At 39.7% G+C, this 15,176-nt stretch overlaps 1 protein-coding gene across 1 annotated transcript; it reads right to left on the bottom strand.

The window, feature by feature from the left end:
• Nucleotides 1-2,500: 2,500 nt before the first annotated feature.
• LOC132278350 (uncharacterized) lies at nt 2,501-15,060 on the bottom strand. The gene is made up of 6 exons (XM_059780144.1): nt 15,008-15,060; nt 14,165-14,387; nt 8,992-9,438; nt 8,760-8,781; nt 3,596-4,111; nt 2,501-3,414 (listed from the first exon to the last, which is right to left on the bottom strand). Exons 1-6 carry the CDS (start codon nt 15,058-15,060, stop codon nt 3,257-3,259), a joined length of 1,419 nt encoding a protein of 472 aa, XP_059636127.1. The 3' UTR covers nt 2,501-3,256.
• Between the last annotated feature and the right edge of the window lie 116 nt (nt 15,061-15,176).

Raw genomic sequence — 15,176 nt, 5'->3', positions numbered from 1 at the left:
GTCGGTAGAACTTGGAGAGTTCGATATCCAATACAAACCCCGAACGGCCTTAAAAGCCTAGGTACTGGCAGATGTTATAGCGGAATTCACACCAGAAGATGGGCCCGAGCATGCTGCAGATAAGCAGGAAGAAGCCGAATCTACTTGGACGTTATATGTGGATGGGTCTATCAAAGCCCGTGCAAGTGGGGCAGGGCTAGTAATTATCTCCCCAAATGGGGAATGCATCAAATATGCACTCAGGTTTGGTTTTAAAGCAACCAACAATGAGGCAGAGTATGAAGCCCTTCTAGCAGGCCTCAGGATGGCGAAAGCTTTGGAAGTTGAACGACTAGTAGCATATACTGACTCTCAACTAATAACTGGACAAGTCCAGGGGGAATATGAAGCCAAGGATGAGAAGATGAAGACCTATTTACATAAGATAGAGGATATCAAGGGTTTTTTTAAGAAGTTTTCTATTCACTGGATTCCCCGAGAAGAGAATGCGCAGGCAGACGCCCTGGCTCGACTGGCAACCACAGAGGAAGATAAAGCCATACCCGTGGGATATTTGGATGAGCCTAGTACGGTCTGGGATTGGCCACAGAAAATACACTAGGTGGCCCATGGCATGGAGTGGGCAGAACCCATTATCAGGTACATTGAGAACGAAGAGCTACCCCAGGACCGCATGGAAGCACGATAGATTAGGATGCGTGCGGCAAAATATTCCCTCGTTGATGGGGTTCTCTACAAGAAGGGATTTTCTCTACCCTACTTGCGTTGTGTCTCTATTGATGAGGCAAATTACATTCTAAAGGACATACATGAAGGCCTTTGTGGAAATCATGCTGGGGGCAGATCACTAGCGCATAAAGCTATCCGACAAGGATACTTTTGGCCTACTATGAGGACAGATGTACTTGAGTTTGTGAAGAAATGTGACAAGTGTCAGAGATTCGCCAATGTCCCAAAACAACCAGCAGAAAAGTTAACCCCTCTTACAGGGCCGTGGCCTTTTGCCCAATGGGGGACAGACCTCATCGGCCCCTTACCCCAAGGGAAGGGACAAACTAAATATGTAATTGTGGCTATCGATTATTTCACCAAATGGGTAGAAGCTGAGCCATTAGCTCATATTGGAGCGAATGAAGTAAAAAAGTTTTTCTGGAAGACAATAATCTGCAGGTTCGGAGCACCAAGGGTAATTGTGACCGATAATGGGAAGCAGTTTGAAAGTGAGCAGTTCCTCGATTTTTGTAATGAACTTGGGATCAAAGTTTATTTCTCCTCTCCTGCCCATCCCCAAGCCAATGGGCAGGTTGAAGTCACGAATAGGACAATATTGAAGATGATCAAGACACGCCTAGAAAAGGCCAAGGGCTTATGGCCTGAACAACTACCCGGAGTTTTATGGGCCTATCGCACTACCGTAAGAACCCCTACTGGGGAGACCCCTTTTGGGTTAGCTTTTGGAAGTGAAGCTGTGATCCCGGTAGAAACAAAGGTTGCTACCTTCAGAACCAAGTATTTTGAACCTCAACAGAACGGAGTGGAACTACGATTAAACCTAGACCTGGTAGAAGAGAAAAGGGAGCAGGCCCAGGTCAAGGTTGCAGCTTACCAGCGGATGATATCCAAGTACTACAATGCCCGAGTCAAGCCAAGGAGGTTCGAGCCAGGAGACCTGGTGCTTCGTGAGGTTACCCCGGCTACTAAGGAAAAGGGGGAAGGAAAGTTAGCTCCCAATTGGGAGGGCCCTTATCGAGTAACCAAAAGCAACAGACCGGGGGCATACTGGTCAGAGTCACTTGGTGGGAACCAGCTTCCCCACCCGTGGAATGCAGAACATTTGAGGAAATATTACCAGTAGGTACTCATGCCAGGCTGTGTTTTATTTTATTATCTCACTTTTAAAAGTGATAGAATGTTTCTAGCTACAATAAAGCAGACCAGTGTGTAACGGATGCTAATATTCAACTATCGATTATTATTTTCGATAGGTCTTTAATAAAATGGTTATTCGTATTTATTGCACGTGTTTCTACTGAATTTTATAAGTCACATAAGGACTAGTGACACATTAAGTCCCCTTCTTTATTAAAAGAAATAAGTGACTTTTCCTTACTAAAGGGACGAGCTGGGTGAAGCTCGTAAAAATGTGTTCCTTCGAAAGAAGGACTGGCTGAGTGAAGCCTGGGAAAGTAAAATGAGTTCTGTATAAGGAAACAACAAGTATGGAACAATACCATGAAAGACAAAAGTAGAGCAACTATTCTCTGGATTCAAAGAAATTCTGAAAAGTTTTAAAGGAACAACATACTGAGAAATCAAAAAACCTAATATATATATATATATATATATATATATACATATATATGACTAATACTATGGAATTCAATCTTCCTCTTCGCTCTCACTTAGAACGTCATACCTAGAAAAGTCTATGTCTGGACGATCTTTGCCGACAAAAGCTTTGAACCGGTCAAAACCATCACAGCAAGCCTTACCTATGAGCACCTTGAATTCATCAGAATTTTTAAAACTCTCCACGGCAGCTAGCTTCTCGAATTCCAGCTTATCAGAGTATTCTTTGGTAAGTTTCACTTTCTCATCTTGAAAGTTTAATTTTGCATTAGTTAAGTCATCTTCTTTTATTTTAAGTGTAGAAGTAACATCCTCATATTTAGCCTTGAGGGAAGCCATCTCTAAGGAAAGCTTCTCGTATTCTTTGGCGATAACAACAGAGTATGTAGTGCCCTATAAATAAATAAATAGTGGCGAATAGTTAAAAATAAATAAATAAATAAATGAAAAAAAAGAGATGCGCATAATAAGGGTAAAATCTCACCTGACTGATTAGATGAAGAAATTTCTTTGAAAGCTCAGATGCTGGCAGACTCTGCAATCTGGCAGTGTCGTCTTTTACTACCATTTTATGTAACCTGTCATTCGCGACATTAGCGTCATCGAGAATCGATTCCCCGTGGGAAAAGGCTTGGTTGGTTGATACTGAACAAAAACTTTCAAAACTAGTAGGAACCCCACCAAATCCGCTGAAACCTAGAGGTACAAGAGTATGACCTGATAACACTCCAGGGCTTGCGGATGTACCATGATTCCCTTCTCCTACCCTTCGTAATTTTTTGGAAGCAGGAATAGAAGGGAGATTACTTGACCGGACTTGGGCTAGGAGTTTTTTACTGAGCTTCTTGCCTGCATAAAAAGTAATAAGGGAAATACTTAATGAGATATTAACTAAAAATCAATAAGTTCACATATAAGTATGTTCGTTTTTCTTACCTTTCTCTAAGTGGGTGGAGGTTTCCTTTGAGCTATGAGCTCGTACATACAAATCTAAAGCCTCGTCAGTTATGAGATCGCTAAAGGTCTTTACTGGGTAAGAAGAGGCATTACCAACATGCTCGGCTTCTGGAATGGAGAGGGTTGGTTTGTCCTTAAATCCTGGGAAAAAGATTAATAAGTTGCACCTAAAAAAAATTTCCTATTCATGAATAGTACCCGAGGGTACTATTCCCTTGGGTGCAAAAAAAAAAAAAAAAAAATTCCTATTCATGAACAGTACCCGAGGGTATATACATATAAATCTTACCTGTTGGATCTGAATTATTCCAAATAGTTGGAAATTTCCCGTATGCACCGGAAATAAAGAAGAAACGACTCTTCCAACCTTTATTATTTTCAGGGGTTGCAACAAGGAGGAATGTCTTCTTTGATCTACACTGGAAGTACCAAAAATTGTCTTTTTTCTTCTTGGGATAATAAAAATGCAGGAATTGATTTACTGTTAGACGGCCATTGCCACACTTTCCCCAAACAATCAAACAGCCTATAATAATTCTCCATGAATTAGGAGCAATTTGAGAAGGAGCTATCTTCAGATGAGAAAGAATTTCTTCTACAAATGGATGAATCGGAAAACGCAAGCCCGCAGCAAAAGTCGACTGGAAAAAACATACCTCACCCAAACGAATAGAAGAACATCTATCTTCTGGTTTGGGTTTGTGAAGACGAATAGATGAAGGAATGGAATATTTAACTCTACAACTCTGTAAATTCTCATCCTTCATTAAGGATTCTCTTTCACGAGGAGGTTGCTTGGAAAAAGCTGTAACACCCCCGTATTTTCCACGCATAAGTTGATCAGGCTTATACACGAAAAACGAGGGATATCAAAAACAATTGGCAATATACAAGCATGGAATACAAAATGATGATAATAAAAGAATTTAGACAGGAAAGGAACACTAAATAATACAACATCCATCCATCCTTTATTTAATACAGTACTCCATTACAATTTGGAAATCCTATGTCAAGGATCCCTAAATATAACCCTGAGAGTTCAACGTCAAAAGTAAATAAAAACTGAAACTGAAGTAATACATAAAACTTCTACCCTGAATTGGATCGTAAGAGTAGATGAGTTCGGATGGTGGTCCCTCACTGCTAACCTCAACCTTGGAACGGGTACTGACCGTATCCTGAAATAACAACAATGGTGGGTCAACCCCACGAGCAAGTCCTCTCTACTATGACCCAAATCAGAGAATCAAATAAATTAATCATTAAGAATCGGATGAGTACTATATCTGTATACATCCTAAGGGAACTATCCAATGTATAACATGACCTCAACCAGAATAGACGGTAATCACTTAGACTCACACTAGGTGGTTAAGTGTCGCATTTCCCTACCCGGGAAATCAGCTATTATACATGGTGCACGGTACTGACAACACAGACTGTAAAGACTACACAGTAGTAACACATCTCAATGTACTAATGAGGTACTGAGCATAACAATTAGGCAACACATGCCAATAATATTAAACCACATACCCCGACAGCCACACATCTGTCTATAGCAACGAATGCATAAGGTATAAATGAGTCTAAACTTATTAGCCAGCTCACATGGTTCTATATGGCAACTCATCCATATAATATAAATGTGACATAATTAAACAGTCCATTTATTTCCTGAAATGCACACAGTATAATAATCATGGTTGGTATATGATTAACAGTATAAATATCCCATAATATATATTGGATAATTTATATGACTAAAACATGGCATTATTTAATTTAACAGTAATGTTTGATACCATTTAATAAGATATTAACACTATTTATCTTTAACAATGTCATTAAATAAATCACATTAATATCCGCACCGTAAAAGAGCCAATAGATGCTTAGAAAAGATTAATTGGCCATAAGAATAATTAATGGGTATTAAAATAATAATTTCGTGGCCCGTTAAACCCGTAAATACCAACACAGTACATAAAAATCCAAGTTTAAGGTTCTGGAATTTACAAAACAGGCCCTAGGGGTATTCCGGTAATTTCCAGCAGCTGACAGGGCCCCTCACGCGCCCCCACGCGCCGCCCTAAGCTTCCCCACGCGCAGCCCAACCTTCCCCACTCTCCCACGCGCCTCCACGCGCGTCTGGCATCAGCCACGCGCGTCTGGCATCAGCCACGCGCGCGCACGCGCTCCCACGCGCGTCTGGAGAGTTCCACGCGCGCGTTGATGGCTTCCTGCTGACGTGGCGTCCTCCGGTTGGTTGGCTGCATTAGCTTTCCTACATGCGCGCCACACCGGATCATCTATCATCTCATCTCACCTAATCCAAGGGTCAATGATCCGGGTGTACCGCGGTAACATGGACCGCGATGCACCGGATCAATCAGCTTCATCTAAGGCCCAGGATGCGCGCGTGCACTAACCTACAATGCACCGCATCACACCGGATCACTCCAGTCATCTTCTTCGCTGCCGGTGGCCGGAAACCTCGCCGGAGGCTCGCCGGAAATTGCAGAAAAGCCCCGGAAAAATCTAGAAAAATCTAGAAAAATCCCTAAAGCCTTATTTAATTATTTTCAGCTATATTTTAATTACATAGGCTAATAAATAAATATCTAACCTCTTTAATAATTAAAAACACATTATTTTAATAAACTAAAAATAATTTATTGAAATTCCTAGCATGGTTTCTAGTCTCTAAAAACCCGAAATAAATTAAATGAATAATTTATGGATTCAAAGGGGAAAAGTAGATAATAACTTGCCTTTTTGGATTTAAAATAAATCCGCCGGTTGCGCGTAATCGGGTAAATTTCTCCTACACCGGTCCAAGCTCCTTTCTTTCTTTCTCTTCCTTTCCACACTTTTACAATGGCTTACTAAAATTTATAATTTGTTTCTAACTCCCTTTCCTTCCTTCTAAGGTAGGCTAGCTAATTTATATACAATTTATATAATATAAACATTACAAATATCTATTTTTGCATTTAATTAACCACATTCCCAACCATAAGGCTTTAAGGCTAGCAAGCCAAGTCAAGCAAGATGTCCTAAGGTAAATCCTATCCTAAGATTTAATTTCTTCATCATTACATTGATTTAATACTATTATTATTTATTATAAATATTATTATTATTTTTATTATTAATAAACTATTATAATTATTATTATTATAAATATTATTATTATATTATTATTATTATTATTATTAAATACAAATTAAATACTTTAATTAAATAATATTAATTAATCTAAAACATAATCAATAAAATGTCTAAACTAATCATTATAATATATAGAACAAAAAAAAAAATCAATATTACATGCACAAATAAATAAAATTAATTAAATAATTTAACATATATAATTAAAAGGTGAATAAATCTACATATTAAAGAATTAACCTAACACAAAATTAATTTAAATAAACTCTTTAAAATTACGGGGTATTACTTTCTCTCCCCCTAATAAAGGAATTTCGTCCCCGAAATTCACTACATACCTGTATTAAAAAACTCTGGATACTTGGCACGGATAATATCTTCCCGTTCCCAAGTAGACTCTGTAGCACTATGATAACTCCACTGTACACGTACTAATGGAATAGTCTTCGTGCGCAGTATCTGATTCCTACGATCGAGAATACAGTAAGGTTGTTCCAAATAGGTTGCATCGGGTTGCAACTCAATTCCACCCACATCAATGTGTTGATATCGATCTTCTTCCCGTAGAAATTTTCGCAGCATAGATACATGAAAAACATTATGTACCCTATAAAGATTATCTGGTAGAGCCAGACGATAAGCTACTGCCCTGATCCGATCTGTAATCATAAAAGGACCCACAAAACGAGGCGATAACTTACCCTTTGACCCAAACCGCATTACTCCCTTCATGGGAGAAACCTTAAGCAAAACCTGATCACCAACCTTAAACTCCAAAACACGAGTTCGACGGTCAGCATAACTTTTCTGTCTGCTTTGAGCTGTACGCATCCGATCCCTAATGATAGCGATCTTTTCTGACGTGTCCTTAATAAATTCAGGACCCAAAAAGCTGTTCTCACCAACTCCAAGCCAACAGACAGGAGACCGACACGGTCTGCCGTACAAAGCCTCAAATGGTGCCATACCAATAGTTTTCTGATAACTATTGTTATAAGCAAACTCTGAAAGCGGCAAATATTCCTCCCAATTGCCCTTAAAATCAAGAACACATACCCGCAACATGTCTTCTAAAATCTGATTAACTCGCTCAGTTTGTCCATCTGTTTGAGGATGATAAGCAGTGCTAAGATAAAGTTCTGTACCCAAAGCCTACTGAAAGCTCCTCCAAAATCCTGATACAAACTTCGGATCTCTATCTGATACGATGGACAATGGTACGCCATGAAGTTTCACCATTTCTGCAATATACAGCTTAGCATACTGTTCTGACGTAAGGTTTGACCGAACAGGCAGAAAATGAGTGGACTTGGTCAATCTATCAACAATGACCCAAATAGAGTTGTGATTATGCTGTGAAGTAGGTAATCCCTCTATGAAGTCCATGGAAATACTCTCCCATTTCCACTCTGGTATGGGAAGTGGCTGTAACGATCCTGGCGGTCTCTGATGATCAATCTTAATCATCTGACAGGTGCTATATTTAGAGACAAAGATAGCTATATCTCTTTTCATGCCGGCCCACCAAAACTGGCATTTCATGTCCTGATACATCTTGTCTCCCCCTGGATGTACCGAGAACTGAGAAGTGTGTGTCTCTCTCATCACAACATTTCTCAAATTGTCAGCTGAAGGCACAATTAAACGTCCCTTGTACCTCAATCCTCCATCAGTCCCTATAGAATAAAAAGGAACATCTCCGGAGGCTAACTCCGAAACCCGATCAATACACTGTTGATCTGAGAGTTGCGCTTGAATGACCTGATGAATGATAGAAGGAGTTACTACCATACATGCCATAAAAGCGTCTGCTAACTCATCAACAGTCTTCAACGCATCCCACTCTGTTGCAAACAAAGCTGAAAGGCTGACATAGGGTCGGCGGCTTAGTGCGTCTGCTACAACATTCGCTTTCCCTGGATGATACTGTATAGAGAAATGATAGTCTTTCACGAACTCCAACCAACTGCGCTGTCTCATATTCAATTCCCTCTGTGTGAACAAATACTGTAGACTTTTATGATCGCTAAACAATCGAAAAGTCTCCCCCAAAAGATAATGCCTCCAAATACGCAAGGCAAAAACCACTGCTGCGAGTTCTAGATCGTGAGTCGGGTAATTAAGCTCATGAGGCTTAAGCTTCCTAGACCCATAAGAAACTGGTCGCTCTTCTTGCATCAACACACAACCCAAACCCTTCAGAGAAGCGTCGGTAAATACTAAATACTCGATTCCACTCTGAGGTGTGGTTAAGACAGGTGCAAAAGTTAACTTACTCTTCAATTCAGCAAAAACAGTCTGACAAGAACCATCCCATACAAATGGTACATTCTTCTTAGTCAGATGAGTAAGTGGACCCGCAATTTTGGAAAATCCCTGGATGAACCTACGATAATACCCCGCCAATCCCAGAAAACTGCGAATCTCTGTCGGTGAGGTAGGCTGTCCCCACTCCATAACAGCCGCAACCTTGGCTGGATCTACTGCTAACCCTTCTTCTGACACTACATGTCCCAGAAATTTGACCTCTTTCTGCCAAAATTCACACTTCTCAAACTTCGCAAACAACTGATGTTCTCGAAGTATCTGCAATACTGTGCGTAAATGTCTGGCATGGTCCTTCTCCGCCTTAGAGTAAACCAGAATATCATCAATGAAAACAATGACAAACTGATCTAAGTATTCTCTGAATACTCTATTCATCAAGTCCATAAAGACAGCTGGAGCGTTCGTTAAACCGAAAGGCATAACACGAAACTCATAAGATCCGTACCTTGTGAGAAATGCTGTCTTTGGAACATCTTGTTCTCTGACTCGTAGTTGATGATAACCAGACCTCAAATCGATCTTTGAGAAGTAAGTAGCTCCCTTCAACTGATCAAACAGGTCATCAATTCTGGGCAACGGGTACTTGTTGCGAATAGTGACCTTGTTCAGTTCTCTGTAATCAATACAAAGACGAAGAGATCCATCCTTCTTCTTTACAAACAGTACTGGTGCTCCCCATGGTGAAGTACTCCTGCGAATAAATCCCTGGCTGAGCAACTGTTGAATTTGATCTTTCGACTCTCGCATCTCCACTGGTGCCATTCTGTACGGCGCCTTAGCAATAGGCGTAGTGCCTGGAGCTAAATCAATGACGAAGTCTATCTCTCGACTCGGTGGCAAGCCTGGAATCTCTTGGAAGACATCCTGGAATTCCTGTACTACCGGAATACTGTCAAGAGATACCGCAGTCGCTTCCTGTGAGTCCTCCTCAAGAATGAATAAATAAGTGCTAGGCCCTCTATCAGGTTGTGGTACAACAAGAAGATACATCTCCTGTCCTGGTATAGCAAATACAATAGACTTTTCGTAACAGTTAACCTGAGCATGGTACTGAGATAACCAGTCCATCCCAAGTATAACATCATACGAATGCATATCTCACACTAACAAATTTGCAAGAAATCGAAGCCGGCCCATATCTATATGGATATCACCGCTACACTCTCGTAAAATTGCGCCAACTCCCAATGGTGTATAAATGTTAAGAGGTTGGTCACATAACTGAGTCGTCATACCAGATAAGATAACAAAAGATCTAGACACAAAAGAATGTGATGCACCCGTGTCAAACAATATACGAGCAGTTCTACCATGTATAGAAAACATACCCTCAATAGCCTAAGGAGCCTGCGCATTATGTGGCATGAAGTTATAAACTCTGCCATGATGCAACTGCTGTGGAGGTTATCCTGGAGGAAATGGTGGTGCTGGAAGTGCCGGAAAATTCTGAACTTGCCCACGTGGCATCGGTGGGGCCGGTAGAGGTAACGGCTGATTAGGTCTCGGCTGCCCATACTGTCCCTGCTTAGCTTTGGGACACATTTTGGCCGGATGCCCAATCTCTCTACAGTGATAACAACGTCCCGTAAAAGGACCTGCCTGCCTTCTCTGTTGATTTCCCGACCACTGTTCCTGTCCGGTCTGAGGTACCCCACCTTGTCTACCCTGATTAGGGACTCCATCCCTCTGCACATATGGGTTTCCTTTGTTTTTCTTCCAAGGTTGATGTCCTTGAAATCTGCCCCGATCATTGGACTTGGTACCACTGCTGCTTCCTTTCTCCACTGTCTGGTAGTCTCGGTTAGCCCGCTTATCTCCCTTGGACTTTCGGTAATCACTCCTCATCTGGCAGTGCTGTAAGCGGCATTAACCACCTGGATATAAGTAGTATATGCAGGACTACCTATGATCACCACTTTAATCGGCCATATCAAACCCTTCACAAAGCGGTCTCTCTTCTTTTCTTCCGTATTGACCTCATCTGGTGCGAATAATGACAAATTAATGAACTTCTGTTCATACTCAGCCACAGTCATATCCTCCTGTTGCAGATCCAGAAATTCAGTCTTCATCGCTGATCTTACTGACATAGGAAAATACTTGTCGTCAAAGCGAGTCTAAAATTCAGCATAAGTCAATCTGGTCCTCTCTTCGACAGTAGTAATAGACTCCCACCACTGTAATGCATTGCCTATCAGCATAAACGTAGCTAGCATCTGTTTCTGCACTTCGGTACAGATTACCATCCGAAGATGACGCTCGCTTTCCTATTTCCACTGATATGCTAATAGGACATCTGTGGACCCTGCAAATGTTGGTGGATTTCCCCAGATGAACGAGTGACGAACTTTGTCCCATGACATTGGCTGTGCCACTGGTTCAGGAACAGGTACTATTGGAGGAGGTTGCTGGTTTCGTAGAGCAGATGCTACTCCTGCTGCTACAGCTCGTGCAATAATATCAGCAACTTGAGGGGAAAATTCCTGATTCTCATTTTGAGTTGGGGAAATACTGCGATGACGGTTCGCATTCCTTGTCCCACGCCGAGACATCCTTCTTTTAAATTCAGAAAAATCTAACGTCAGTACATTATAATGGACCGACTAAAAGAATACAAAGAACCCTAATACTTAGGCTCTAATTATCAGAATACACAACGCGGAAGTATAGTAATCACAGATCCCTAAGACACCCGAACCTGGAATGCTCTGATACCAACTGTAACACCCCCACATTTTCCACGCATAAGTTAATCAGGCTTATACACGAAAAACGAGGGATATCAAAAACAATTGGCAATATACAAGCATGGAATACAAAATGATGATAATAAAAGAATTTAGACAGGAAAGGAACACTAAATAATACAACATCCATCCATCCTTTATTTAATACAGTACTCCATTACAACTTGGAAATCCTATGTCAAGGATCCCTAAATATAACCCTGAGAGTTCAACGTCAAAAGTAAATAAAAACTGAAACTGAAGTAATACATAAAACTTCTACCCTGAACTGGATCGTAAGAGTAGATGAGTTCAGATGGTGGTCCCTCACTGCTAACCTCAACCTTGGAACGGGTACTGACCGCATCCTGAAATAACAACAATGGTGGGTCAACCCCACGAGCAAGTCCTCTCTACTATGACCCAAATCAGAGAATCAAATAAATTAATCATTAAGAATCGGATGAGTACTATATCTGTATACATCCTAAGGGAACTATCCAATGTATAACATGACCTCAACCAGAATAGACGGTGATCACTTAGACTCACACTAGGTGGTTAAGTGTCGCCTTTCCCTACCCGGGAAATCAGCTATTATACATGGTGCACGGTATTGACAACACAGACTGTAAAGACTACACAGTAGTAACACATCTCAATGTACTAATGAGGTACTGAGCATAACAATTAGGCAACACATGCCAATAATATTAAACCACATACCCCGACAGCCACACATCTGTCTATAGCAACGAATGCATAAGGTATAAATGAGTCTAAACTTATTAGCCAGCTCACATGGTTCTATATGGCAACTCATCCATATAATATAAATGTGACATAATTAAACAGTCCATTTATTTCCTGAAATGCACACAGCATAATAATCATGGTTGGTATATGATTAATAGTATAAATATCCCATAATATATATTGGATAATTTATATGACTAAAACATGGCATTATTTAATTTAACAGTAATGTTTGATACCATTTAATAAGATATTAACACTATTTATCTTTAACAATGTCATTAAATAAATCACATTAATATCCGTACCGTAAACGAGCCAATAGATGCTTAGAAAAGATTAATTGGCCATAAGAATAATTAACGGGTATTAAAATAATAATTTCGTGGCCCGTTAAACCCGTAAATACCAACACATTACATAAAAATCCAAGTTTAAGGTTCTGGAATTTACAAAACAGGCCCTAGGGGTATTCTGGTAATTTCCAGCAGCTGACAAGGCCCCTCACGCGCCCCCACGCGCCGCCCTAAGCTTCCCCACGCGCAGCCTAACCTTCCCCACTCTCTCACGCTCCTCCACGCGCGTCTGGCATCAGCCACGCGCGCGCACGCGCTCCCACGCGCGTCTGGAGAGTTCCACGCGCGCGTTGATGGCTTCCTGCTGACGTGACGTCCTCCGGTTGGTTGGCTGCATCAGCTTTCCTACATGCGCGCCACACCGGATCATCTATCATCTCATCTCACCTAATCCAAGGGTCAATGATCCGGGTGTACCGCGGTAACATGGACCGCGATGCACCGGATCAATCAGCTTCATCTAAGGCCCAGGATGCGCGCGCGCACTAACCTACAATGCGCCGCATCACACCGGATCACTCCGGTCATCTTCTTCACTGCTGGTGGCCGGAAACCTCGCCGGAGGCTCGCCGGAAATTGCAGAAAAGCCCCGAAAAAATCTAGAAAATTCTAGAAAAATCCCTAAAGCCTTATTTAATTATTTTCAGCTATATTTTAATTACATAGGCTAATAAATAAATATCTAACCTCTTTAATAATTAAAAACACATTATTTTAATAAACTAAAAATAATTTATTGAAATTCCTAGCATGGTTTCTAGTCTCTAAAAACCCGAAATAAATTAAATGAATAATTTATGGATTCAAAGGGGAAAAGTAGATAATAACTTGCCTTTTTGGATTTAAAATAAATCCGCCGGTTGCGCGTAATCGGGTAAATTTCTCCTACACCGGTCCAAGCTCTTTTCTTTCTTTCTCTTCCTTTCCACACTTTTACAATGGCTTACTAAAATTTATAATTTGTTTCTAACTCCCTTTCCTTCCTTCTAAGGTAGGCTAGCTAATTTATATACAATTTATATAATATAAATATTACAAATATCTATTTTTGCATTTAATTAACCACATTCCCAACCATAAGGCTTTAAGGCTAGCAAGCCAAGTCAAGCAAGATGTCCTAAGGTAAATCCTATCCTAAGATTTAATTTCTTCATCATTACATTGATTTAATACTATTATTATTTATTATAAATATTATTATTATTTTTATTATTAATAAACTATTATAATTATTATAATTATAAATATTATTATTATATTATTATTATTATTAAATACAAATTAAATACTTTAATTAAATAATATTAATTAATCTAAAACATAACCAATAAAATGTCTAAACTAATCATTATAATATATAGAACAAAAAAAAAAATCAATATTACATGCACAAATAAATAAAATTAATTAAATAATTTAACATATATAATTAAAAGGTGAATAAATCTACACATTAAAGAATTAACCTAACACAAAATTAATTTAAATAAACTCTTTAAAATTACGGGGTATTACAAAAGCAGTCCTTGGTCTTGAGGAGTAATCAACACCAGATTCATTAGCATAGTCAGGACCGAGTTCTTCAACACTTTCAGAGGTTGAGTCCTTGGATTGAGATTCAGTATTCAAGTTATTTTTCTGCACGAACATGATGAGGTATCGGATATCGCGAAAATAGCAAAACCACTTTGGAATTACACCAATAACCTGGTAGAGACAACTTGACCTAATTACATATCTACAACGATCCACAATAAAGTCACAGTTAGGATCCAGTTTGGAGAATTTCAGACCAAAAAGAAAAGGAAGGTAAATAAATATATATATATATATATTTATCTATTTATAGGAAAGAAAATTCTTTTTCAAGTAACAGTGAAGTTTTTGTAAAGGAGTCCTACTACAATATGGAAGGGGCCTGTAGTAAAAAGGAAACAAATGGAATATAGAAAGTATTTCCTTGGTCCACCACGTACCCAGAAATAGGGGGCAACTGATAGGGAAAAATAACCCTAACCTATCTTGACTTAACAAAAAAGGGAATTAAATATTGACCTGCCACCAGATTTCTCCAACTCTCAGACGATAATATCTCGTTATTAAGGATAACCATTCTATTAGATAAGAATGATGACAAATCGTATCTAGGATAGGATTTGTCATAGGATAAGTTCAAATCTTATCAAGGATAGGATTTCCATGAGGTAGGCTCCATAGGCTAAGGACGATGAAACTCCCTTATCAAGAATAAGGGAAGTGATTATAAAGACCAAGACGACTCGGGGATAAGGTACACACAAAAAAAACTCCTACTAAGCAAATTACGATTAAAATTCTCTATCGAGAATCCTTGCTAACTTGATCGTCGGAGGGTCAACGGCCGGCACCACACCGGTGTTTGACTTTGCCATCCTTATTTTGCAGGAAACGGTGTCGTACTAGACCGCGGCGAAATTCAACCTCAACATATATATATATATATATATATATATATATATATATGACTAATACTATGGAATTCAATCTT

This window comes from Cornus florida, unplaced genomic scaffold (assembly GCF_030987335.1).
Source record: "Cornus florida cultivar Cherokee Brave unplaced genomic scaffold, ASM3098733v1 CherokeeBrave_3.0.0_Hap2_Chr10, whole genome shotgun sequence".
Lineage (NCBI taxonomy): Eukaryota > Viridiplantae > Streptophyta > Magnoliopsida > Cornales > Cornaceae > Cornus > Cornus florida.
This window is presented reverse-complemented; position numbering and strand designations above follow the sequence as displayed.

What these genes read in the sequence shown, in the direction of transcription:
- LOC132278350 (XM_059780144.1), bottom strand. Translation starts at nt 15,060, where the DNA reads ATGGCAAAGTCAAACACCGGTGTGGTGCCGGCCGTTGACCCTCCGACG. An exon ending in TGTTTTTGCTGAATTGAAGA is followed by an intron (nt 4,112 to 8,759) that starts GTAAGTTAACTT and finishes GGGGTGTTACAG; the next exon opens with CTTTTTCCAAGCAACCTCCT. An exon ending in GAATAATTCAGATCCAACAG is followed by an intron (nt 3,415 to 3,595) that starts GTAAGATTTATA and finishes TCTCCATTCCAG; the next exon opens with AAGCCGAGCATGTTGGTAAT.